General features: G+C 54.5%; 2 protein-coding genes across 8 annotated transcripts in view; one reads left to right on the forward strand and one right to left on the reverse strand.

The window, feature by feature from the left end:
- The window catches only part of ITGB4 (integrin subunit beta 4), a 30,639-nt gene extending 19,275 nt beyond the window's left edge, over positions 1-11,364 (forward strand). For 5 of the 7 annotated variants that reach the window (XM_072881326.1, XM_072881327.1, XM_072881324.1 and 2 more), the window contains 13 exons: positions 65-245; positions 466-603; positions 1,170-1,352; positions 1,575-1,706; positions 2,728-2,928; positions 3,842-4,015; positions 4,508-4,681; positions 5,659-5,808; positions 6,494-6,682; positions 6,960-7,115; positions 7,572-7,736; positions 8,187-8,303; positions 8,912-11,364. In XM_072881326.1, coding sequence (XP_072737427.1) covers positions 65-245; positions 466-603; positions 1,170-1,352; positions 1,575-1,706; positions 2,728-2,928; positions 3,842-4,015; positions 4,508-4,681; positions 5,659-5,808; positions 6,494-6,682; positions 6,960-7,115; positions 7,572-7,736; positions 8,187-8,303; positions 8,912-9,054 — 2,103 coding nt within the window. In that variant the 3' untranslated portion in view covers positions 9,055-11,364. The remainder of the gene's footprint in view (positions 1-64; positions 246-465; positions 604-1,169; positions 1,353-1,574; positions 1,707-2,727; positions 2,929-3,841; positions 4,016-4,507; positions 4,682-5,658; positions 5,809-6,493; positions 6,683-6,959; positions 7,116-7,571; positions 7,737-8,186; positions 8,304-8,911) is intronic. The other 2 variants (XM_072881330.1, XM_072881331.1) reach the window with 2 other exon arrangements.
- Positions 11,365-11,700: 336 nt separating this feature from the next.
- GALK1 (galactokinase 1) lies at positions 11,701-22,959 on the reverse strand. Its single transcript, XM_072881009.1, has 8 exons — positions 22,778-22,959; positions 21,762-21,951; positions 21,303-21,422; positions 20,644-20,779; positions 20,047-20,228; positions 19,649-19,799; positions 13,005-13,167; positions 11,701-11,895 (listed from the first exon to the last, which is right to left on the reverse strand). Exons 1-8 carry the CDS (start codon positions 22,943-22,945, stop codon positions 11,824-11,826), a joined length of 1,182 nt encoding a protein of 393 aa, XP_072737110.1. The 5' UTR covers positions 22,946-22,959; the 3' UTR covers positions 11,701-11,823.
- Positions 22,960-24,937: the final 1,978 nt, after the last annotated feature.

Raw genomic sequence — 24,937 nt, forward strand, 5'->3', positions numbered from 1 at the left:
GGGCAATTTCTCACCTGTTATGGTGAGGAGCTGAAGGAATCATGGCTTGCTCTTGCTTTGCCAGGTGAAATACTGGATCCAAGGGGACCCTGAGTCAGAAGCCCATCTCATTGATGTCAAAGCACCACCAGCAGAGCTGAGTAACCTCTACCCCTTCTGCGACTACGAGATGCAAGTCTGCGCCTACAACGCCATGGGTGAAGGGGCTTACTCTGACATCATCCACTGCCGCACGCTTGAGGATGGTGAGCAACTCTGCACTTTGCTTCTCACCATATGGGAGCAAGTTGGTGCCTGTGCACCTGGCATGGGGTTGGGGCTCCAGCCCTGAGCTTTTGATGGTCTTGGGGACAAGCACTGAGCAGCTCCCACTGTGACCCAGCTGTGATCCGGGGAGCTCTGGGCATCTGCGTGCGCTGACTCCCAACTTGCAGTAACCTGGACCCTTTGCTCTTGCCTTTCCAGTCCCTAGCGAGCCTGGCCGCTTGGCTTTCAATGTCGTGTCTTCCACCGTGACGCAGCTGAGCTGGGCTGAGCCTGCGGAAACCAATGGGGAGATCACAGCCTACGAAGTCAGTTATGGACTTGTTAATGAGGACAACGGTAAGAGCTCATTTTCTGACCAGGGCAGTCGTGGCAGCTCAGCCAGGCTGAGGGGCTGGAGTACACTCTCTGCAGGCTGGGCTGGTGCCAACCAGCAGCAGAACCAGAATGGCTCCAAGTACGTTTCTTGTGAAAACTGGGATCTGGAGGGGTCACTTCTTGATGGAAGGAGTACAGAATTCACCACCACAGAATTCACCATTTAATCCTGCAAAACCCAGAGTGCTCTCAGTTCCCATTCACTTCCATAGTGTTTTGTGTTGGTTTTCATCTTAAAAACTTAGTTCATAGGTCTAGACCTAGGGCTGGGGTGCCAGGAAGATGCTATTTGGTGACACACCAGCACCAGGAGACCTCTGCTGTAGGTTGACTTCAGCATTCAGTCTGGGAATTTTCCTGAGATGTCATGTCTGTTGTGAGCAGCCCAAATAGGTTCTGCATCTTGTACCAGAGCCAGGCTCTGTCCTGACATCAAACCTCAGCAAGCCTGTTGGCCAAGGGTGGGGTGCTGTGGGGTCTTCTGTATCTCATGACCTCATGGGTGATATGTGTACCCGTATTTGCAGTACCCATTGGCCCAATGAAGAAGGTACTGGTTGAAGACCCAAAGAAGCGCATGGTGCTGATAGAAAACCTGCGGGAGTCCCAGCCCTATCGCTACATGGTGAAGGCCAGAAATGGTGCTGGCTGGGGACCTGAGAGAGCAGCTACCATCAACCTTGCTACGCAGCCCAAGCGCCCGATGTCCAGTGAGTTCCTGCCCTGCCTGGGGCAGTGTGGGGAGCAGTGTGGGGAGCAGAGGAGGCAGGAGCAGTGCTGGGGAGTGCTCCCCATCACCCCAGCTGCTTCACTGCACCCTACCCACTCTGCTGCATCTGCCACCCTGGTGAATGCTGAAGGCCAGCCTGAGCATGGGAACCCTGTGTGGTTTTGAGCTGCTTGTTTAATGGTACTTTCCACCTCTCCTCTAGTCCCCATCATTCCTGATGTCCCCATCATTGATGCTGAGGGAGGTGAGGACTATGACAGCTACCTGATGTACAGCGCAGATGTGCTTCGCTCTCCAGCTGGCAGCAAGCATCCTAGTGTCTCTGATGATTCAGGTACATTGCTCCGAGTTTTGCAAAGGTCATTTTTAACATTCATTTTCCTTAACAGCTTTCAGCAATGAGCTTCACTGCTCCTTTCCTCCTCACGGAGATGGGGAGATCCAAGTCACGAAGATGGTGGAGATCAGCCTTTCCAAAGCACAGTAGCTGCATCCATGGGAACACTTGATTAGTCACAGTGTAAATAAGACCAGTGCCTCCTTGTCTTAGCCATGAGACAAAGAGAAATCTCAGTGTGGGGTGAGAGAGGAGATTTTTCATGGCCCTCCTTGCTCATCTTCCCTTCCTGTTGCCATTTGGCTGGACCACAAGAGTTACTGTCAGCAAACAAGCACTGGCAAGGCACAGACCTCTGAGTCTCTTGGATGCTCAGGGTCTTGGCCAAGCCAACAGGAGGGAACTCACCAAGTGCTGGGGAGGCACTGGCCTCTCTTCCTCCATTACTTCACTCTCTGAATGAGGCTGGCTCCCTTGTCTTGTACTGGGACAACGAAGGGAAGATGGGCCATAAGTGAAATGATGAGGCTTGTCGGTAGGATCTGGAGGGTCTTTCTTGGGGGGGTTCTCCAGGGCCTGGGATCCACGAGCGAGCCCCTGGTCCATACAGGGAGCAGAGGTAATGGGAATGCCAAGAGTTTGACCACCCCGTGTGCACATCAAGGAGTGAGGAAACCTCTCCTGAGCAGAGGACAATTGTCGCAGACTCTTCGTGACAGGGACGGGCGTGTGGTGGGACTTCGACTCTTGCCTTTTGTTGTGATGGACACAGGGCTGGAAAACAGCCCTGGGGTTGAGGAACCCCATGCATGTCACATTCCCTCCATCAACCAGTCACACAATGGTTGCACCGCCTGAACTCATCAGCCAACACTTGGCGAGACAGGCTGTGAATGGGTGTCATTCCCACTGGTGCCTGCCCCTTCCCCTCCCCAGCAAGCAGCACGAACATGGTGGGTAGCACACTCTGTCCCCTCTGCAGACCATGCCAACACCAGTGCTTGCATTGTCCCAAAAGGCTCCAGGTGGAAATATGTGCAGTTGCTGGGAGAAGACTTGGATCTTCGCCGCATCACCTGGAGGCTCCCACCTGAAACCATTCCCCGCCTCTCTGGCAGCAGCCGCTTCTCCTCGGACACCGAGGGTCTCCTCCGCGAGGAGGACAGCGACGTGGCTACTGGCAGCCTGACGAGGAGCGGGACCCCCCGGCCCCAAGCAGGTGAAGGACGGCTTCCTTAGGGCACTGAGTGTCCTGTCTCGTCCTGCTCTGAGCCGAGGGGCCAGCAGCTGGGGTCTGCCCCAGTACGTGTCCCCTTCCTTCCCTCGTGTGCCCATCCTCATGTTGGCGTGATGCACTGTTCACATGCTGTAGTCTGCTTGAAAACCTTGTCCTGGTGTGTCTGCTCACAAGAGTGTCAAGGTAACCCGCATCTCGGCATGAACTTGGGAGCCTGCTAGCAAGCTGCTTCTACAAAAGGCTGGACCTTCAAGGCAGGAGCAAACTCAGATGATACCTGCTAAGTGCCACCTCCAAGGACAGCTCCTCACCTTAATTAAGTGCCCTGAGCTTCTGGGCAGATCTGCTGGACTGTTAAACAGAAATCACTCTCTCACGGGTAGCTGATCTCTCCTGGCCTCCTGGGAAGGGATGGGGCTTTGTCAAGGACCAGAACAATGGAGCAGAGTTTGCTTTTCAGATCCAGCTGAGATGGAATCCAGAGTGAGATTTGGAGAAACCGTCTCCATAAAGGGCTGTTTTTCTTCCACCTTCTTTTTTAATCTGAAATTATAAACCTGTGCTTGCGTCAAAGGAGAGATGTAAGAGAACATGGTGAGAACCACAAGGCAGTGTCCCAGCAAGGCCGAGGTCTGGAGTTACCTTGGGCACCATGGGTGTCTCTGGTGCTGGGTGTAGTGCAAAGTCTCTGTTTACCTGTTTGTTTCTGCATCATTGCATCGGGTGGTTGTGACTTGTTCTAGATGTAGCACTCCAGAATGACCTTCCAGAGCGGCTGAAGCCAGGATGCAGCCAAGGCAGGGCGCACCGTGATGCCTCCTGCTTCCTCTCCATGGAAACTGGAGCAGCAGCCCTGTCCACAGCCATGTTCCTCATGGTGTGCCCTCTTTTGCAGAGCTCTTGCTGAATGGCCGGGTGGACTTCTCCTTCCCTGGAAGTGGCAGCGGGACACTGACGAGGACAACAAACACCAGCTTCCACCAGCTGAGCTCACACATACAGCAGGAGCACAGGGTGATGGGGAGCTCCTCACTGACAAGAGACTACTCCACGATGCTGATGGGGCATGGTGAGTACTGTGGTGATGGGACCTGTCCTTCCTTTCCACCCCCATGACTGTCTTCGGACCCACACCCTGCGAGTCCAGTTGGGGTGAGGACTGTGTTCGCAGCTAAGGGGGCCTATGGACCAGAGATCTGGAAGGTCATGTCCTCACCACTGATGTGTAGGTGCTTTGCTAAGGCCACCCTGCTCCCAGACCAGTTTGGAAAGGGTTCCTATCCCTCATGTGCAGAGTGCTTGGGAAAGGGAGCTATATCCTTCTTTGCACTGCAAAGCACTCTGGGAAGACCACGTGTCTCCTTCTTCTTACTCTATCTAGCAGCATGGTTGCCTTTCAGCTCCACACATGTACATCAGCTGGTGCTGACAGAAGGTTGTTAAAAGGCTCTTTAACTCCAAGCCTTAAAAAGTCATCTCTGCAGGAGCCAGCACCTGGGCTGAACCTGTTCTGAAGTCTCCAATGGTGTTTTTCTCTCTTTCTCTTGCACTGCTTCTGTAGATTACCCAGGGAGACTCCTCCCTCCCATCCGTGAAGATGCTGGGAGGACAATCCCACGGCCCCGGGATGTGGGTTTCAGGAGCAGGGCAAAGGTGAAGGGTTACTACCCCAGCACTGGCTTTCGGGACTCTATAATCATGACTGATGGGTCCGCGGGGATTTGCAAGTACATAGGTACAGCTTTGTCCAGTGTCTCCTCCCACCCACGCATCCATAACAGCCAAGCCACCGGCTGTCCATGAGCTATTGCCATCCACTGCTCGCCCCAAACCCTCTCTCCATGGCTTGCTGTGTGCTGCACTGATCTTCCTCCTGACCCAGCCTGTGCCTCCATCACACCACCTTTCCATTTGCAGGTGACTTCAGCTGTGTTTCAACCTACCTGGGCTGATTAACACTCACCACCACTTCCACCATGCTCTAACGAGCTGATCAGCTCATTGTCTCCGTCCTCTTCATTCCTAACAAGCTTGTTGTTCTCAGTATTACCCCACAGGCCTTTGGAGGACTCTTGGGGAGAACGTGTGCTCTATACGAGTTGTCCCTCTGCAAGCTCCTTGGCCAAAGCCTATGTCAATGAGGGGCTTCACTCTCTGAGTGTCACCTGCCTGGGAGGCTGCTGTGTCTCGCCATGAGCCTTGTGTCCCAGTGGGCTGAGTTGGGGGGGAGCCAGGAGCACCCAGTCCTGGTCCCATCTGCCTCCATCTAGTGGAACAGTTCCTGGAGGTGTTGGGCTGCTTTAGCTGTAGACTGGGGTTAGTCTTAACAGAGTCTCATCTGAAGATGTTCATGAAGCATTTGGCAGACTGGACAGGGTGCTTTGGGGTGAGCAAGACGGGCCACACACAGCATCCGGGCCCCTGCTCTGGTCTCTCTACCACAGGGTAGAATGGTAGAGAGAAGCTAACCTGAAGCTAACCTGGCCTTGTCCCACTCAAGGTTGTCACTTCAAGGCCATGGGATGTCACTGTAGGTGTGCAGAGCCAGCCAGTCCCCCCTCGTGATGGGCCAGCTTGCAGACATGACATCTCACCACGTTCTCCCTGGACCATCAGGACCATCCCACACTTGCGCGTGCCACTCCCTCCTCTCCCCCAGCCCCCTTAGCCCCAGCCCCAAATCTCCACCCTGACGTTCCCTTTTTGCCTCAGACTCCAGGCTGCCGCTGGGCATCCCTGACACCCCCACACGCCTGGTGTTCTCTGCCCTGGGACCTACCTCCCTGAAGGTGAGCTGGCAGGAGCCGCACTGCGAGAAGGAGGTGCAGGGCTACAGCGTGCAGTACCAGCTCCTCAACGGAGGTCAGTGAACAGGCAGTTGGTGCCCGCCAGGCAGTTGGTGGTGGGAGTTTCTGGTGGTGGAGAGTCTGGTCTGGGTCTTCTCCTGGGCAACTGGCTCTGGATGACCCTGCTTGAGCAGGGGGGTTTGGACCAGATGACCTCCGGAGGTCCCTTCCAACCTCAACCATTTTGGGATTGAGGAACTGGTCCCAACTCTGCTTTTTGTGTAGCCTTGAGGAAATATCTCGGCTACCCCAGAGTTCTCATTCCCTATTTCTGCTGGGGGGACAATTCCTGGGGTTGCTTGTGGAGTCACCCCTCCTCCAAAAAACCTTGGGCTCGTCCTCCACCAGCCCCAACATCTTGGTTGAAGGTTTTTTCATCACGTTGGACTTGGAGGAAGGATTGGAATGAAAATCTCTTATTTTTACATGAAACTTGGGGCAGTCTTAGTGAAAATGTCATTCTCTTTGGCTGAAAATCCTTGAGTTTTCAAGAAGCTGTTGTTTGTCCCAAGCCTTTTTTGGAACAACATCTCATCCTGCACTACCAGTTGCTCGTGGCAAGGTGTGATGGAGGTGGCCAAGGAGGGGCCCCGGATGACTTTTCCAGGCAGTTTGTTGGAGACAGAGTTTAGGCAAAAGCCATGGTTCTGTCTCTGTGCCTGCAACCTGGTGCTGATGTCCCCCTTCCCTGTGCGTCCCAGGAGAGGTGCACCGACTCACCATCCCCAACCCCAGCCAGAACTCAGTGGTGGTAGAGGACCTGCTGCCCAACCACTCCTACATCTTCAAGGTGAAGGCGCAGAGTGAGGAAGGCTGGGGCCCCGAGAGGGAAGGAGTCATCACCATAGAGTCCCAGGTGGACCCGCAGAGCCCACTCAGCCCTGTACCAGGTGAGATGGATGGGGGACAGGAGAAGGGTGGCACTGATGTCTCTGCTGCTGTCTACAGTGCTGGCCTTGCTGTTTTCTCTCCCCTTACCACATCCTGAGCTCTCCGTTCCTTCCTTTCATTTAGAAGTAGGACCTTCTTCCCTATGTGCTCACCTTCCACTGCCTGCCTAGATAGCTGAGACCTTCCAGCTTGTTTCATAAATGCTGTGTGGCAATCCCTCCCAGGCTCCTCCTCGCCACCTTCTGTGATACTGACCTCTCACTCGTGCCCCTGCAGGTTCACCCTTCACGCTGAGCACACCCAGTGCTCCCGGACCGCTGGTTTTCACTGCTCTCAGCCCTGACTCCCTGCAGCTCAGCTGGGAGAGACCCCGCAAGCCCAATGGGTCCATCTTGGGCTACATGGTCACCTGTGAGATGCTGCATGGAGGAGGTACGGTATCGGGCTGTGGAAGCCCAGTTCCGTGTGTAGAGCACAAGATACCTACAGCAAAGGCAGCAACTTGCTGCATTTTTGCTGGAATCAGCAACAAAGTTGTCTGCTTACATCAGTGCAGACGAAGTGGGAACATGAGGCTGATTCCAGTCCTGGGAGCTGCTGGACCCTGACACTTTGTGTCATTGCATGGTCTGGTGTGACAAAGGTAGTGGGAAGAGGAAGGACCTGTAGCTTATTACAGCCAAACCCAGTAGAGGTTGTTTGTTGAGGATCACCACTGTACTAAAATAGGGTTGTCTTAACCCTTAGTAGAACTGGGTGTGATCATACAGTCTGTGGGTGGCTTCAAGCTTAGGGAAAGCCAAGACAGCAGCCAGAGTTGGGGGGAGTGTGTTTGGAGGGACCATCACTCCTGTCTGTCTTCACCACTGGTATGTCTGTGTGGATTAGGGGAGCCCAGGAATATCTATGTAGAAGGAGACAATCCGGAAACTACCCTGACTGTGCCCCACCTGAGTGAGAATGTCCCATACAAGTTCAAAGTGCAAGCCAAGACCACCCAAGGCTTTGGGCCAGAGAGAGAAGGCATCATCACCATCGAATCCCAGGATGGAGGTACAGTACCATGTCTTTGTGGAGGTGCAAAGATAAGAAACCTCTCAGAGCAGGGAACACAACTTCTGGAGTCCCTTTCCAGCTCTGGTGGTGACTCCATTTTCCTTGAAAGACATGGAGACATTGTCTTCCATGAAGACAATGCTGTGCCTCGTGACCACTGTCCCAATGCTGATGCACTGAATAAGGGAGGATGGTGAGAACCTGCCAGTGTTTAATTTATTATGAAACTTCTGTCTTATGCCTGGTTGTACACATACCTGGAGGCAGCTTCTTACACTGTGTAAGAAGGTGTAAGACCTTCCCAGTCCTCCCAGTTCCTCCTAAACCTGGTTCTGATGTCAGCAAGAGGAACCTCTTGAGCTGACTGGTGGGTGCTCACTGCAGGGTTGAGGGGTTGGAAGCTCTTTGTCGTTTCCTGGCTGACTCATCCGTTTTCCTTGTCCCCAGGCACTTTCTCCCAGTTTGGAGGACAGCAGTACATGAGAGAAGAAGTGTACAACTTCCCTACCGAATACACCACCAAAACCAGCATCGGCCATTCCTCTCTGGATCCCCACTTCACAGGTAGGGGCTCGCTGTCTGCTTTGAAACCCTCGGAAAGCAAAGGATAACTCTGCTTGTCCAAAGGTCTGAGGGTGCTGTTATCTCAAGTGTCAAAGACAGGGAGGGAGGTCCATCAGGTGGGATTGATGAAGAGGACCAGACCCTTTCCTACACTGTGTCCCTGCTCTGCCCCAGAGGCAGCTGCAGTCGTTTCCCCATGTGCTGGCCGGTCACAGAGGGAACGCTGAGTTTTCCAAGTCCCCCAGGACTATCACTAGGGACCAAATCATAGCTCTTCCTGCAAGGTTAGATGTCTTCAGAGCAGGAAAAAACAGAGAAGTGTGACGACCATCTTTAATTACATCAGTGTAATTGTCCCATGTTGTCCCACTTGAGTTCATGGACTCATGGGTTCACGCTGCAACATAGAGAGTTTGGGAGCTGTTAGGAGATCCATCTTATTGACTGACATAGCAAAGTACTGAATCACTTGATCTGGAGAGGTTTTCCATCAATGAAAGTGGTATTTAAGGAGAAACCTCTGCCAGGAATCATCAGGTAGAGCAGATCCTATTCCCTGTGACCCCATACTTAGTGTGGTGTCCTGACCACTGAGCTTCTTGTTGCAGATGGCATGCTCATGACAACCCAGCGAGTGGAGAGCACCAGCAGCACCCTCACTAAACAGGTCACCAAAGAGTTTGTGAGCCGGACCGTGATGTCCAGCGGGACCCTCAGCAAACAGATGGAGAGGCAGTTCTATGAAGCCTGAGCCAGGGCAGGCTGCCCGCCAGTGGGACATTTGTGTTCAGATGGCAGGACTTTATGGAACAATCTAAGGGTGCTTCATCCAGATGCTGCTGCAGTGCCTGGGAAGCTCTTCCTGTGGACAGAGATCCTCCGTGGCACTTCAAGCTCTGGACCTCTCCTTTGGAGCCCAGCACACCCAAAGCTCTGGCATGGTTGGGTCATCAGGTGTGTGCTCATCCTTCAGGGCTCGTTCACCCTGTCCTGCTCTGCAGAGACTCAGTTCTGCAGAGTCCACAGGGATGTCTTCCGTGAACAATCACTGCTCACTCCAAAACCATTCTTCAATGCCCATCCATCCAAATGCATTTGCCAAAACTCGGGTGTCTCGATGGCTCCAGCCTCCCCAGATAAATGGAACAGAATGATTTATTCTCAGGTCCTCAGTTTTGAGAGGATCCCAGCTGGCAGCATCCTGATTTAGAGAGAGTCACCATTTCCATCTTTGCTCCAGGCTCTCTGGCAACTTGCCTGTCCACTGGAGATGGTTATTTTGTTGTTTGGTTTTTTTATATGAGAGCTGCAAGGTAGGGGTTTGGGGTAACCTATGCTTTCTTACTGCACCTATTTGTGTCTATCCTTCGCTGCTAACATTTGGTACCACGATAGCAAAGTATAGCCTTTCATTTGTATAGCATTACTTATGAAAGCCTCTGATGCTTTTTTTTTTGCATACAATATTGTACAGTTTTCGTAGTATATATATAAATGTATTTTATTATTTATAAAAAAAAATGGAGATGGATGAGATCTATGCTGAATGTGGAGGCTACACTGGGACTATGGCTACTGAGAAACATGAATAACTGGAAGAAATTAGTTAAGGGCTTGATCCAAAGGCCACTAAACCCTGTGGATGAGCTGGTGGGCTCTGTCTTGGGCCTTATATCCTTCAGCACTGGAGGCTCCAGCAGAAGGCTGCAAGCGGCCAGACCCACTCGCTGCACAGCATCCGCCCGCCGAGCACTCTCCAGCCACAGCACTCATGCGCAGGAGGGCTGGGAGCTGCCTGGAGGCGAGGGGTGGGGATGGCCCAGGCAGCGGTGCCCGGAGATGGGAACGGTGCCTGGGATTTCTTACATGGCTGATGTGAGATTTTTGGGCAGATGTTGGGTATCTTTTAAAAGCCCTTTTGCCCAACAGCAATGTGAATAAAGGGACCTGTGATCCCTCAGTGAACACAAGGGAAGAGCAAGCCTGGGAACAGCAGGCTCTCCCATCATCCTGAGCAAGTCTCTGAGCCTCCTTCAGCCCTCAGCTTCAGCTGTCCTTGCACGGTGCTGGGTGCAGGGCTGACCTGAGACCTTGCTGGGCGTCGTTTCCTGGCTCTGGGCATGATGCCTGGCATCTCGCTGCCCTCTGCCAATGAGAACAATTGGGCTCCATGTCTTGCTGAACAGCATGTTTCCCTGGCATGCTTCAGCTGCACGGGAGCAGGCAAGGAGCCTGCTGAAAGCAAGAATCCTGCCTGAAGCAGCAGCTGCCACTGTTCTGGATTAGAGCTTCCAACCAAAACAGCTGCTGCCTGGTCTCCCTGGCAGCATATCGCCTGCCTGATTTGATCTGACATTGGACCTTGGCTTTTTTCTTTCTTTTTTTTTTTTTGGACTCAGAAGGAGACTTTCCAGCACTGACACTGAGAGCTCTCTCTCCTCTCCAGGTTGTTCGTTTGAATGGGATGGGTTGTATGTGTCTGAGCCAAAGATGCACATGGGTGAGTAAAGTCCACGGGAGTCTCTAGGTCTCCAGCTGGAGCTAGGTTAGGTTTGAATTTGGGTCAAGAGATACTTCATCAACTCCGTGGTTTTACTGTGCCTTCAAGAAGCACTTATTTTTCCTGACCAAGTACCAGTGGCATTAGCCTGCCTGCCTCCCTCCCAGTTCCCATCTCACCCTTGTGACTGGGGTTTCCTCTCCAGCTGACGTGTCTCCTCCTGCACATGGACTCCGTGACCCTTTCCCTGTGCTTTGTGGTCCAGGGTAAAACACTGAAAACTGCCTACAAAGGGAGCTCCACTTCCCAGCATTTTAACCAAAGACTGTCCTGTTATCCAAGAGAAGAGCACAGCCCATCAGCTGCTGCTCTCCAGCATGTCTCGCCATCCCCACGCACAAGGTGGCTGCGCACCTAACTGATGCCTCACGCTAGAACAGCATCACTTCTTAATATTCATCTGGTCGTTAGTGCTGGTGGCGTTTCAGGCTTTCCAAGGTGGATCCAGCAGCCCACTCTGACAGAGGGTCTTTGATCAGGTGGCTTAATTCCATCTTATGGAATTCAATATATTCAATAAATGTTTTCGCTACAGTCTGCCTCTTCCCTTTTCTTTAAAAAATAAATTAAAAAAAAATCATCCCGCCCCAATACCCTCCATCTGCAGCAGCAGATGCAGGACACATGCCTGAAGCAGATACCCAAGCAGGGGCTTCTGCCAGGCATCAGTGCCTGCTGCTCCTCCACCACCATCCTCTCCTGTGACTGCAGCTCCAGAGGCACTACTGGACCCCGTGTCCCTGGTAATGGCTTGTTACACCAGCGCAAACTGGAGTTAAACCAGTCTCCTGGTGACTTTGGTGTCAGAGCTCGGCTCTGGTGGATGCAGAACGACTGTGCAAATGGTTTGCATTTATTAGGCAAATGATGCAGACAGACAAATTGATTCCTTTGCGAAGCGAGGAAAGCAGCTGCCTCTTGGAAAGAGGTGATCCCAGCCCAGGCGAGGTGGTCGCTCCTCTACAGGGGTAGCACCTTTGCCCCTCCAGAGGGTTTGGTGAGGTAGAAGGTGGCTGTGCCGCTGTATTTCTCCTAGGAGACAAGAGGAGCAGTAAGTGCTGGTGCTCCGGGGCCGTACCACACCACAGCAAGAGGCTGGGCTGGGCGATGCCAGAGCCAGGGGGAGAAAGGCCCTGCCGGTCAGCCCAGCCGTGCGTCTGGCCCAGCCACCGCTCCAACAGTGGCTACATGAGATGCTTTTTGGGGACAGTATGCTGTCCTGGCAACTGCCTGGGGTCCCTTGGTCCATCCACAGCACGGGGCAGGAAGGCTATCAACACATCCCCAAGCTGATCCTTCAGCAGCCCCTTATGGACTGCTCTCCGTGACTTTTTCCAACCCCTTTTTGACGCTGCTGATGCTGCTGACCTCCACAGCCTCTGGCAACAGCAGAAAACTCACCGCCAGCTCTGTACAGTGGTTCCTCAGCTCTGTTTTTCTCCTAACTGATCCAGTGGTTGCTGGATCTTATTTTGGAGGATCTGAGGTTCAGTTCCACACTCACCCTATCTACCCCCTTTGCTGTTTTGTAACTCCTGGTCATGTTCCCTCTCTCCCAGCTTCTGATCAGAGGGCAGAGGCACAGCTCTTTCAGTCTCTCCTCATTTCAGACACCTTCCTCTGCCCCTTCTTTATCCCCCGCACTATTTACAGGGTGCACCATGATCTCATATAGCAGCAAAATGAAGCGCTACCTCATTCGCAGCCCCCGTCTCCTGACACCCCCATTTTGCTGGTGTCTTCAGCTACCAGTGCATGCTGAGCTGCTGATTTAGAGAACATTGATGATGGAACTCAGGTCTTTCCTGAGCTGTAACTGCCAGCGTTAAGCTCAGCATTGCCTAAGCTTGGCTTGGATTACTTTTCCTTAGATAGATTTAGCCTTCCTGAAGCTCACCTGGTACCTTTTCGCTCACTTTCTCAATGCAGTAAGGTCCCTGGGCAGTGCTCTGCGACCAGCATGGTGCTGAACTGCCTGCAAGAGCTTAGTAGTATCAACAGACATGGGGTTATCCCTGCGTGGCACTGGATACAACCCCAAGTGCCTCAGGAGCGCAGCTTCAACGGCGTCCCCAGGCCATGCCCCTGAGTGTTTCCTTGGGATCTTTAAGTCAATCTCCTGGCACTTTTCTGCCGCATACCTGGATGTGGTGCTGGGCTCTCTCTGCAGCCCCAGCCTCCAGCAGCGTCACCGTGCAGCCTCCAAAGCCTCCCCCAGTCATCCTGCTGCCGTAAATCCCATCAACCTCCAGGGCTGCTGCTACCAGCTCATCCAGCTCCGGGCAGCTCACTTCATAGTCATCCCTGGAGAGAGGAGATCCATGGTCAGCCCTGTCCTGCACCCTGGCCATAGCCCCTGCACCACGAAGAGCTGAAACACACATCTTGGTGCATCCATTGCTGTAGCAAACTGCAGCTATGCAGGATGCTGCAGATCCCAGTCCAGCTCTCTGCCTGTCGTGGTTTAACCCCAGACAACAACTAAGCACCACACAGCTGCTTGCTCACCCTCCTTCCCCAGTGGGATGGGGGGGAGAATCAGAAGCGTAACAGTGAGAAAACTTGTGAGTTGAGATGAAGACAGTTTAATAGGTAAAGCAAAAGCCACAAGCGCAAGCAAAGCAAAACAAGGAATTCATTCACTCCTTCCCATGGGCAGGCAGGTGTTCAGCCATCTCCAGAAAAGCAGGGCTCCATCACGTGTAATGGTTACTTGGGAAGACAGACGCCATCACTCCAAATGTCCCCCCCTTCCTTCCTCTTCCCCCAGCTTTATATGCTGAGCATGATGTCCTATGGTATGGAATATCGCTTTGGTCAGCTGGGGTCAGCTGTCCCGGCTGTGTCCCCTCCCAGCTCCTTGTGCACCCCCAGCCCACTCGCTGGTGGGGTGGGATGAGAAGCAGCAAAGGCCTTGACTCTGTGTAAGCACTGCTCAGCAGTAACTAAGACATCCCTGTGTTATCAGCACTGTTTTCAGCACAAATCCAAAACATAGTCCCATACTAACTACTATGAAGAAAATTAACTCTACCCCAGCCAAAACCAGCACATTCTCCACCCTTTACTCCATACTGTTTATGTCATGCTCAGGTCCCACACTATCCAACACCTCCTCATTAACCATCACCTCCCTTCCCATCCTTTGATACAATACACAGATATCATTCCCTTAGTCTATGGCCCACCTCTGTGAAGTGTCTGTAAAATGTCCATAAATGTCCACAAATGTCCATTGAGTTCATTTAGTCCGTGCTTTTGGGCTCCATCTGTCATAACAGTCCTTCAGGGCAGGAGAGATGGTGTGTGGTGTTGGACTGTTGCATGCTGAAGCCAGTTCTGGTTCCAGTGTCGCTGCACTTTGCTTGGTTTCATCAAAGTGCAATTAACATCATACCATTCAGTTCACTGGCTATTTTCACCCAAAATCAAATCCCCTTGAGGTACACATTGGACTTCCTCATCCACCCACATCATCCACCAAGGTCTTTGAGCAAAAGCAGTCCCACGGATGGGTTTGCCTTTGCCCAAGGCAGGAATAACCCAGACTGTCTTCCCCAGCATATTTTTTATGTGCACTACGGGGACTTTATCTCCTTCAACAGTGCGTAATAGTTTTGATTGGGCAGGGCCAGCTCAATTGGCAGATCCCCTAGTGTTGACTAACCAGGTGGCCTTTGCTAAATGTGTATCCCAATGTTTGAACGTCCCAGCACCCGCTGCTTGCAGTGTAGTCTTTAACAGTCCATTGTATCCTTCTATTTTCCCAGAGGCTGGTGCATGACAGGGGATGTGATATACCCACTCAATGCCGTGCTCTTTGGCCCAGGTGTCTATGAGGTTGTTTCAGAAATGAGTCCCATTGTCTGACTCAATTCTTTCTGGGGTGCCGTGTCACCATAGGACTTGCTTTTCAAGGCCCAGGATAGTGTTCCAGGCGGTGGCATGGGGCACAGGATGTGTTTCCAGCCATCTGGTGGTTGCTTCCACCATTGTAAGCACATGGCGCTTGCCTTGGCGGGTTTGTGGGAGTGTGATATAATCGATCTGCCAGGCCTCCCCGTATTTCTAGTTCAGCCCTTGTCCTCTGTACCAGAGAGGTTTTAACCACTTGGCTTGCTTGATTGCAGCGTATGTTTCACATTCATGGATAACCTGTGCAATAGTGTCCATGTCAAGTCCACCCCTCGATCACGAGCCCATCTATATGTTGCATCTCTTCCTTGATGGCCTGAGGTGTCATGGGCCCACCAAGCGATAAATAATTCACCCTTATGTTGCCAGTCCAGATCTACCTGAGCCACTTCAATCTCAGCAGCCTGATCCAGCTGCTGGTTGTTTTGATGTTCTTCAGTGGCCCAGCTCTTGGGTACCTGAGCATCTACGTGACATACTTTACAACCAGGTTCTCTATCCAGGCAGCAATATATTGCCACAATGCAGCAGCCCAGGACGGGTTTACCTCTGCTCTGCCAGTTGCTCTGCTTCCATTGCTGCAACCACCCCCACAGGGCATTTGCCACCATCCATGAATCAGTATAGAGATAAAGTACTGGCCATTTTTCTCATTCAGCAATATTTAAAGCCAGCTGGATGGCTTTCACCTCTGCAAACTGACTTGATTCACCTTCTCCTTCAGCAGTTTCTGCAAATTGTCGTATAGGACATAGCCTTCCATACAGCAGCCTTCCACCTCTGATGCTTTCCCACAACACAATGGGACCCATCAGTGAACAGGGCATATCGCTTCTCATTTTCTGGCAGTTTATTATACAGTGGGGCCTCCTCAGCACACGTCACCTCCTCCTCTGGCGATATTCCAAAATCTTTGCCTTCTGGCCAGTCCATGATCACTTCCAAGATTCCTGGGCAATTGGGGTTTCCTGTTCGAGCCTGTTGTGTGATCAGTGCAACCCACTTACTCCACGTAGCATCAGTTCCATGATGTGTAGAGGGGACCCTCCCTTTGAACATCCAGCCCAGCACTGGCAGTCGGGGTGCCAGGAGGAGCTGTGCTTCAGTACCAACCACTTCTGAAGCAGCTCGAACCCCTTCATATGCTGCCAATGTATCTTTTTCAGTTGGAGTATAGCGGGCCTCAGATCCTCTGTATCCCCAACTCCAAAACCCTAAGGGTCGACCTTGAATCTCCCCTGGTGCTTTCTGCCAGAGGCTCCAGGTAGGGCCATTCTCCCCGGCTGCAGTGTAGAGCATATTTTTTACAGCTTTTCCTGCCTGGACTGGCCCAAGGGCTACTGTGTGAACTATCTCCCGTTTAATTTGTTCAAAGGCTTGTCATTGCTCAGGGCCCCATTTGAAATCGTTCTTCTTCCAGGTCACTTGATAGAGAAGGCTTGCGATCAGACTGTAATTTGGAATATGCATTCTCTAAAAACCCACAACGCCTAAGAAAGCTTGTGTTTCCTTTTTGCTAGTTGGTGGAGACATGGCTGTTACTTTGTTGATCACATCCATTGGGATCTGACGACATCCATCTTGCCATTTTATTCCTAAAACTGGATCTCCAGTGCAGGTCCCTTGACCTTACTTTGTTTTATGGCACAACCAGCCTTCAGAAGGATTTGGACTATTTTCTTCCCTTTCTCAAAAACTTCTTGTGCTGTGTTGCCCCATACAATGATGTCATCAATGTACTGCAGGTGTTCCAGAGCTTCACCCTGTTCCAGTGCCATCTGTATCAGTCCGTGGCAAATGGTAGGGCTGTGTTTCCACCCCTGGGGCAGTCAGTTCCAGGTGTACTGAACACCCCTCCACGGAAAAGCAAACTGTGGCCTGCGCTCTGCTGCCAAAGGGATTGAGAAAAATGCATTAGTGATATCAGTTGTGGCATAGCACTTGGCTGCCTTTGACTCCAGTTTGTATTGAAGTTCTAGCACGTCCGGCACAGCAGCACTTCCCCCGTCACTCCAGAAATACAGATGGGTTCTCCCCCTGTATAGCTTGATGGCATTAGGGTACACTGTGCACCGGTGTCTACTAGAGCCTTGTACTCCTGTGGGTCTGATGTGCCAGGCCATTGAATCCAAGCAGTCCAGTAAACCCAGTTGTCCCTTTCCTCTGCCTGGCTGGAGGCAGGGCCCCTCTAGTCCTGGTCACAGTATTCGCTCCCCACTTCTTGTAAATACAAGTCAGGACTTCCTTCATTAAAATCAGGAGTAAGATCAGCCCTTTTACCCTGTCTGGGGAACCGTCCCCTGGAAACTGGAGCAGCAGTTTTCCTGGAAGAAACGCCTTGTGTGATTGTTTTTCCTTGCAACTCACATACCCGCGCCTCTAGGGTCAAGGTAGATTTTCCATCCCACCTCCTCGTGTCCTCTCCGTAGTCACGCAGGTAAAACCACAGGGTGGCCCGTGGTGTGCATCCACTATATCTTCTCTCTTGACCAGAGGAACGCTGACTCCTAATGGCTGAGACACTGGTCCGTAGAGGTGGGGAGCAGGACATATCCTCTTTGAGTTGCTGGAACTCCTGGGACAGTTTTTCAGACAGTTTTTCCACAGCCAAGACGTAGGCCCATAGGGAGGAAGAGAGACATTCTTTGTATTGCTAGAGTTGGTCAGCCAATTCATCGACCGTTGGTCCCTCTCCGTCTTTCCAAGTCATTACTGCCAATGAGTTGGCATCCAATGCTGGTGCGCTCTGTACAAACTGCCGCCACATGGGTCATGTGCGCCTGACTTCATCTGGACCTTTGGATAACTGCTTGTTTTCCAGGTCACCATAAACCACCTCCAGCACGGCTAATTCCCTCAGGTACTGGATACCTCTCTCCATGGTGGTCCACTTGCCTGGGTGACATATAACATCTTCCTTGAAGGGATACCTTTCCTTCACACCTGACAGGAGTCACCTCCAGAGGCTGAGGGCTTGTGCCCCTTTTCCAATCTCTTTGTCAATGCCCCCTTCCCTAGAAAGAGATCCCAGCTGCTTGGCTTCCTTACCCTCTAATTCCAGGCTACTGGCCCTGTTATCCCAGCATCGTAGCAGCCAGGTGACCATGTGCTTGCCTGGACAACAGCCGAAATCTTCTCGCATATCTCACAGCTCACCCAGGGACAGGGATTGGGTGGTGACTATCTCATTTATGGGTTCTGCCTCTTCCTCCTCCTGTTCTCGTGATGGCCCTGGTTCATCTTCATCCCTTACTAAACGAGCTGAGTTTCTTGTGTATAGGGGCGACTGATACCGGCACGGGTTGGTCCTCTGGTTCAGCTGCAGTGCCTCTCGCAGGTGTTGGAGTAGCCACAGTGCCTGTCATGGGGGTAGATCACTGGACGGTATTCTTAAATAGTTGTTTAACCCTAAACAAGACCTGAACCACACTCAGGAGACATAGCAACAGGAACATGCTGGTTTGAACATCCCAAGGATATTCAAAATTCTCAAGAGCTGTTGTAACTAGCCTGAAGAAGAAGGGAAAGATGGAGGAAGGTGTCTCCCCCATAGGCTGGCTCTCCAAGGGGAAAAAGTAAAAAGTGTAATTATTAATAGTTTCCAATAGATGGCTCCCGAAGTACAGAGGTGATGGCAATGCTGAGTACAAATACCAGATTGGTGTCATGACCAATAATTTGATCATACCATAAACCAGTGTTACACAGTACAGCAAAGCGATAACCTTAATCCAACTCCCAGAGGTGATAAACAGCACATAAATACTGATAAACAGCAAACAGCAAGTACTTATAAACAGCAAGTAAGGTGGTACATAACACAACTCTGAGAAGAAATACAACAACTTTGAGAGCAAATAAATCAACATTGTGACCAGCAACTACTAAACTAATATAATGAATGCTCATAACAAATTTGTTTTAACACGGTCTGGTCAGATTGGTCATTATCTCAACCCTTCATGCCCCACGTTGGGTGCCAAAAAGACTGTTGTGGTTTAATGCGGCAGGCAGCTAAACACCACACAGCTGCTTGCTCACCCTCCCTCCCCAGTGGGATGGGGGAGAGAATCAGAGGGTAAAAGTGAGAAAACTCGTGAGTTGAGATGAAGACAGTTTAATAGGTAAAGCAAAAGCCGCGAGCGCAAGCAAAGCAACATAAGGAATTCATTCACTCCTTCCCATGGGCAGGCAGGTGTTCAGCCATCTCCAGGAAAGCAGGGCTCCATCACATGTAATGGTTACTCGGGAAGACAAATGCCATCACTCTGAACGTTCCCCCCCTTCCTTCCTCTTACCCCAGCTTTATATGCTGGGCAGGACACCATATGGTATGGAATAGCCCTTTGGTCGGTTGGGGTCAGCTGTCCCGGCTGTGTCCCCTCCCAGCTTCTTGTGCACCCCCAGCCCACTCGCTGGTGGGGTGGGGTGAGAAGCAGCAAAGGCCTTGACTCTGTGTAAGCACTGCTCAGCAGTAACTAAGACATCCCTGTGTTATCAGCACTGTTTTCAGCACAAATCCAAAATATAGCCCCATACTAGCTACTATGAAGAAAATTAACTCTACCCTAGCCAATACCAGCACACTGCCTTAAGTGCACATATACGTGAGCGAAGCTGCGAGCATTGGGGACCCGCTGGGCACTGCTGTAAGCAGCACGTCTGTAATGTACGTGACCGGCTGCCTCGTCCCAACACCCCCTGGCACAGAAGCCTGTGGGGCTTTTCCTAAAACTCCCTGGCAGGCTGAGGCTTGAGAGACATGGTGCAGGACACAGCTCTGGCTGCCTCTAGTGCTGCACCCACGGGCAAGGGAACCCCACAAGGACCCACGGCAGCCTGCCCTGCCCCAGGGTTGGTACATCCTCACCTGAGGGAGTTGTGACTCTCCACCATCAGCCTCCCAAATGTCTTGTAGTCCCTGTCCTGCAGTGCTTGCGCTGCTTGGGCTGTCCGTGCTATCTCGCTGATGACGTGCCTGGCCCGCCGGTACACCTCCTCGCCCATCTGGCTCCTGGCCACTGCAGAGACATGCATGCCCCTGCAGCAAAGCCGCTCAGGTCTGCGGGATGCTGCTGGGGGCAAGCAAGGCCGCATCCTGCAACCATGCTGTGCCAGAGCTTCCCTACGTGCGGCACACTCCCATCCTGGTGTGTGCTCCCACCCACCCATCCCAGGTGCTGTCCCATGGTCTCAGCCCACACCATGGGGCACCAAGCTCCTGCTACCCCGAGGAGTGGCCAGAGCCAAGAGAGGGACCATCCCCACCTTCCAGCTCGGCCATGGTGGCATCTCGCAGGCTGGCCTTGCCGAGCGCCGCTGCTGCCTCCTCACACTGCCGCCTACGCGTGGGATACTCGCTGCCCGTCAGCGTGTGCCGCACGTTGGAGTTGGTAATGAGGACAGCCAAGCTGGCATCAGTCAGCGGGATGAGGACAGTCTCCAGGGACCTGTAGCGAGAGCTCAGTGTGGACCATATGCCTGTCCCCCCTGCCTGTTCCAGCCCTCAGCCATCTCGGTGAGGCCACGTGGCAGGCAGCTCCTGCCTCCGCAGAGGCAGAGTCCAAGTGGTTTAGGATTTCACTCGAGCATTTCACTCCCTCCCAATTATTAGTCCCATAATAGACCATAACAACTTTGCAGGAAAGACAACCCAGGCAAGTAGCAGCAAGGATGCAGGAGGAGGAATCAAGACACAGGAATTAAAACGCAGGGAGCCCCAGCCCCCTGATGAGATTTTGGGCTGGGTTCAGGGGTTAACCACTCCCCACAATCCTGCATTTATTTCATGGCCACAGGACCAGGTCGTCCCCACCCGCCCAAGAAGGGGGGCACAGCGCAGTGAGCTCAGCGCTTGGCCCTGACCTGCAGTCAATGAGCAGCGCATGGCCTTCCTTGCCCATCACGGATATGAACTGGTCCATGATCCCGCAGGGCATACCGGCAAACGTGTGCTCCGCTTTCTGGCACGCCAGCGCCTTGGCTACCAAATCACCATCATCTGTGCCAGAGCAGACAGACGCAGGTTAGCAGCTCTGGGACCTTTGCCCCTTGCCCTGGAGCAGGGGCAGCAAACATGAAGGTAAAGGGTTGCTTTCCCATGGAATGGGGTTTTGCTAAAGCATCAGCTGCAGGTGCTTGCTGCTGCACCAGCGCACGGCATTTGTGCCAGCGTGGGTCCCCGGATCCAGCTGGATGCGATAATTTGACACTGGTGTCTCAGATCTCTCCATTTTTGGGGACATGAGGGTGGGGAGAAGATGCTCCCAAGGGAACATCCTCTAATCCCCCCGGCCAGCCCCAGGGGTGGTCCATGAGCTTTGGAGGCATAGGCAGGTCAGGCTGGGTGAGCCAGAGGAGCCCTGCAGTCACAGCCGTGACAGCTCCGGCTGTGGGTGGGGGTGTGACACACCCCACAGTGGCATTTCCCCAAGGGCTGCGGGATCCTGTTAAGAGCATCCCCCTCATCCCAGCTCCCACCTGGGAACGGAGGCACCAGGGGCCAGGACCAGCTGCTGCCTTACCAGGGCAGAGCTGCTGGAGGAAGGTGTAAGTAGCCACCTCCAGAGCGGCTGAGCTGGAGAGGCCCCCGCCCAGGGGGATGTCACTGGCTATCACGGCGCTGAAGCCCGGTACGGGACCACCTGCGGGAACAGAAAGGAGGAGGGGGGCCGTGAGTCCCTGGCAGGGCTGGGGGCTGCCCTGCCCCACAGCTCATGGGGAACTGATGGAGAGGAGCCCCTGTCCGATATCCCATTTTAAAACGCAGGGTGATCCATGGCAGAGTGTGACCCAGGCATCCACCCCGCACCCCAAACACAGGGGTCTTTGCAGCTGAAAGCGTCTCTGCTGGAGCTTGGCCCCAGGAGCAGCTGCAGGATTGCACCGGCACTGGAAGAGCCCTTGGAGCACACCAAAAGCCAGGCACCAAGCACCAGCCCTGCGTGAGGGGGCTCTAATCTGCCCGGCAGCCTGGGCCTTACCCCGGTAGTGCTGGATGACGCCCTTGATGTAGTTGGCCCAGCGAGGCTGCCCTGGGCTCAGAGGGCTGCCTTGGCAGGGAGCCGGGAACTGCACCCTGTGGGGCTCGTCCGCCTCCGCTGAGGTGGTGAGGATGGAGATGGTCCCGTCCTGTGTGAGGGATCCCACCAGCACTGTCCCCAGCTGCAGGGCCTGGAGGGGGGGAAGGTGGGCTTAGACGCTGCAGCATCCCTTCGAGCATCCCCACTGGTGGCAGTGGACAGCTGTGGCTGCTTCAGCCCACAGCTGGCAGCACCCAACACGTTACCCTTAACTCTGCCCACAAAGAGCCTGCCACACACTCCAGCTTGTCATAGCATTAAACTTTCTGGCTATTTAATGCCACACAGGGTCAGTCTTAGCACTGAAATGTTGTGAGCGACCACCCGAGCTCAGTGCCGGGGTGCTGGCTGCTGAGCTCTGGGGGAGTGGAAACCCACAACAAGGCCGTGAGAGGCTTCGGGAAGTTTTTTTGCCTGTGGGGGAATTCAGCTGACCTGCTCCCACGCTCCTCTGCCTCAAAATAATTAGCTGTACGTTTGATTTAGGACTGAGCAGGGGCTTCCCAGCCGAGCCGAAGGAGGGCAGGAAGCCCCAGCTGCTTTGAGCCATCTCTGCCACCAAAACATCGCTCTCCAGGAACAGAAAATTGTTTGGCGGGCTTGCAGAAAAGAGGCTTCAGCCCCTCGAAGAGGTGGTCGGGGAGGGGGAATCACATCCCCCTTGCAGTGAGTTAGGAGCCGGTCTGCGGGGTGCTGCCCCCGATGCTCCGGGTCCTGCTCCGAGCTCCGGCGGTTCCGGGCGCGGTAGGGGGATCCCGGGGCATCCCGAAAGGTCCTGGGCGGGGGGGATCCCGGGGGGGACATCCTGGGGCAGGCGGGGGGAGACGGCGGCCGGGGACCCCCGGAGGCTGCAGGGAGGACCCGGAAGGGTGACACCGAGCGATCACGGGGCCGGAGCGGCGGAGCACGGCCCTTACCATGGGCAGCACGAAGCCGCCGTTGTAGTCGGTGTGCTCGCCGATGAGGTTGACCCGGCCGGGGGCCCACGCCGCCAGCACCGCCGCCCCCCCGAAAGCTGCTCCGTGCGCCCGCCGAGCGACCGCCAGCAGCGGGGCCGACCCGGGCTCCGCCACCGCCTCCGCCATGGCCGCTCCGCTCCGCCCCGGACCGCCCCCGGTCCCGCACCGCCCCACGCCGCCGGCGGCCGGGCTCGAACCCGCGGCCCTGCGGGGCCCCGGCGGAGCTGGGGGGACCCTTCCCGGCCCACGCAGCCCCTTCCCACGGGCCGTGCGCGCCCCTGGCTGCGGCCTCGGGCACGCTGTTCGCGCGCGTGCATCCCTATAGGCAGGGCGAGAGTCACACCTATACACACACCTGTGTGTACCTATGGCGGTGCCAGTACCTGGGACTTTTTAGTACATCTGTCTATGCCCATATCCGTATCCTGGTGCCTGCGTTGTCCTAACATATGGACAGATACACAGGGATATAGATGCACCGGTGCCTCTGTTATATATGCGTTTTATGCCGATACGTATGCCAATGTATGTATTTATAGATATATATGTATATATGTGCCAATATCTGTGTTACCCCTATATATGCCAGTGCCTGCCTATGCTTTTTACATATTTACATATTTACATACACATAGGTCTATACATGCCGATGTGCCATAACTGTATACGTAAGTGGAGGTGTGTGTATGTACGTGTGTGCCCATACGGCGATGGCAGTCGCTCCGTGCCCGCGGCCAGCCCGCCCGCAGCGGCAGAGGCGGGGGGGTGTGCGCCGGGAGGGTTCACCCCCCCGCGGGGCCGGGCTGCTCCGCGCCGCTCCGCTCCCGGGGCGGGGCCCGTTCCCGGTTCCCGGTTCCCGCCCGGCCGCAGCCGCCGCCGCGGGACCGCCCGGGCGGGGGGACGAGCCCATGGCCGGGAAGGAGCCGCTGCTGAGCGCCCTTAAAGGTGAGCGTGGCCCCCCCAGGGGCCGGTACCCGCTTCCTCCGGCAGCCCTCGCTCGGGGGCCCGGCCCCTCGCTGCGCACCGGCACCGGTTTGGCCGGACCGACGGTGGGGCCGGGCCGGGCCGGGCCGGGCGGGGGCTCCCCGGGCCGGGGGCCGCCGTGGCAGGGCCAGCCCCGCTGCCCGGCCGGGTGTTTGCACCCGCGCTGCCGCACCTGGCCGTGGCTTTGAGGAAGTTTACCTGAATTTCTGCCCGGTGCGGCTGCAGGCAGCCGGCGTGGGTCGCATCCCGCCAGGGCGTCGGCACCTCCCGCAGCACCAGCGACCCACCCTGGGGCTGTGCACAGAGCTGTTCCCATGAGTGCCCCCTCCCCGCCTCAGCTAGGGCACCCGTGGGTGCTGATGTTTCCCCCACCGCAGGTGGGGTGCTGCGGCTGCGGGAGGGCGGGGGGCCCTGCACGGATGCCTCACCGCACCTCACCTCCTTCTGCCAGCTGCTGGAGAGCATCCTGCGCAAGGGGCTCCGACGTGAGTGGTCCTTCGTGCCCAGGCAGGGGGTGGCAGCGTCCCAGTGCCCGTGGCAAGGGGCCTCGCGCTCCCTTTCTCCCGCAGAGCCAGCCTGGGGCTTCAGGAGACGGGATTACTGGCACTGGCTGGAGCAGCTTCCCACGGGGGATGGTGGCAGGTGAGCAGCCCCGAGCCAGCCTGGGGATGAAAATCTGAGCCTTGGCAGCGTCTGCCGTGATGTGCTTATCCCAAAGACCCCAGGTGCAGGGAGGATGCTCCCATGCACCACCAAAGTTTCAGCCCCAAGCTGCTTCCCCTCTCCCCAAACAGGCCGACCCCTCTCTCCATCAGCATCCAGAAAGCAGGCAGCTGTGAGAAGGCGCGGACGGTGCAGGGCCGCGGGCGGTACTTTCTGCGCTTGGCTCTGCAGGGGAAGGTGCTGGCAGCGGCCGTGCAGCAGCTGGCGCGGACCCCCCGGCTCCTGGAGGTGCAGCACATGGCGGGAGCCACTACCTGTGGGCAACGAGCAGCAGAACGGTGGCGTAATGGTGGTGTTTTTCTGTGTTTCAGTTTTATGATCCGGTGAGCTCCATCCTCGGCAATGAAGACCTCCTGGGTGAGACAGCGGCTCCTCCGAGGCGGGATGTAACCTGCCCCAGGGTGGCTGTCG

Source organism: Ciconia boyciana, chromosome 16, assembly GCF_034638445.1.
Source record: "Ciconia boyciana chromosome 16, ASM3463844v1, whole genome shotgun sequence".
Taxonomy (NCBI): Eukaryota; Metazoa; Chordata; class Aves; order Ciconiiformes; family Ciconiidae; genus Ciconia; species Ciconia boyciana.

What these genes read in the sequence shown, in the direction of transcription:
- GALK1 (XM_072881009.1), bottom strand. Translation starts at nt 22,945, where the DNA reads ATGGCGGAGGCGGTGGCGGAGCCCGGGTCGGCCCCGCTGCTGGCGGTC. An exon ending in CCTCCAGCAGCTCTGCCCTG is followed by an intron (nt 20,780 to 21,302) that starts GTAAGGCAGCAG and finishes GCTCTGGCACAG; the next exon opens with ATGATGGTGATTTGGTAGCC. An exon ending in CACCATGGCCGAGCTGGAAG is followed by an intron (nt 19,800 to 20,046) that starts GTGGGGATGGTC and finishes ATGTCTCTGCAG; the next exon opens with TGGCCAGGAGCCAGATGGGC.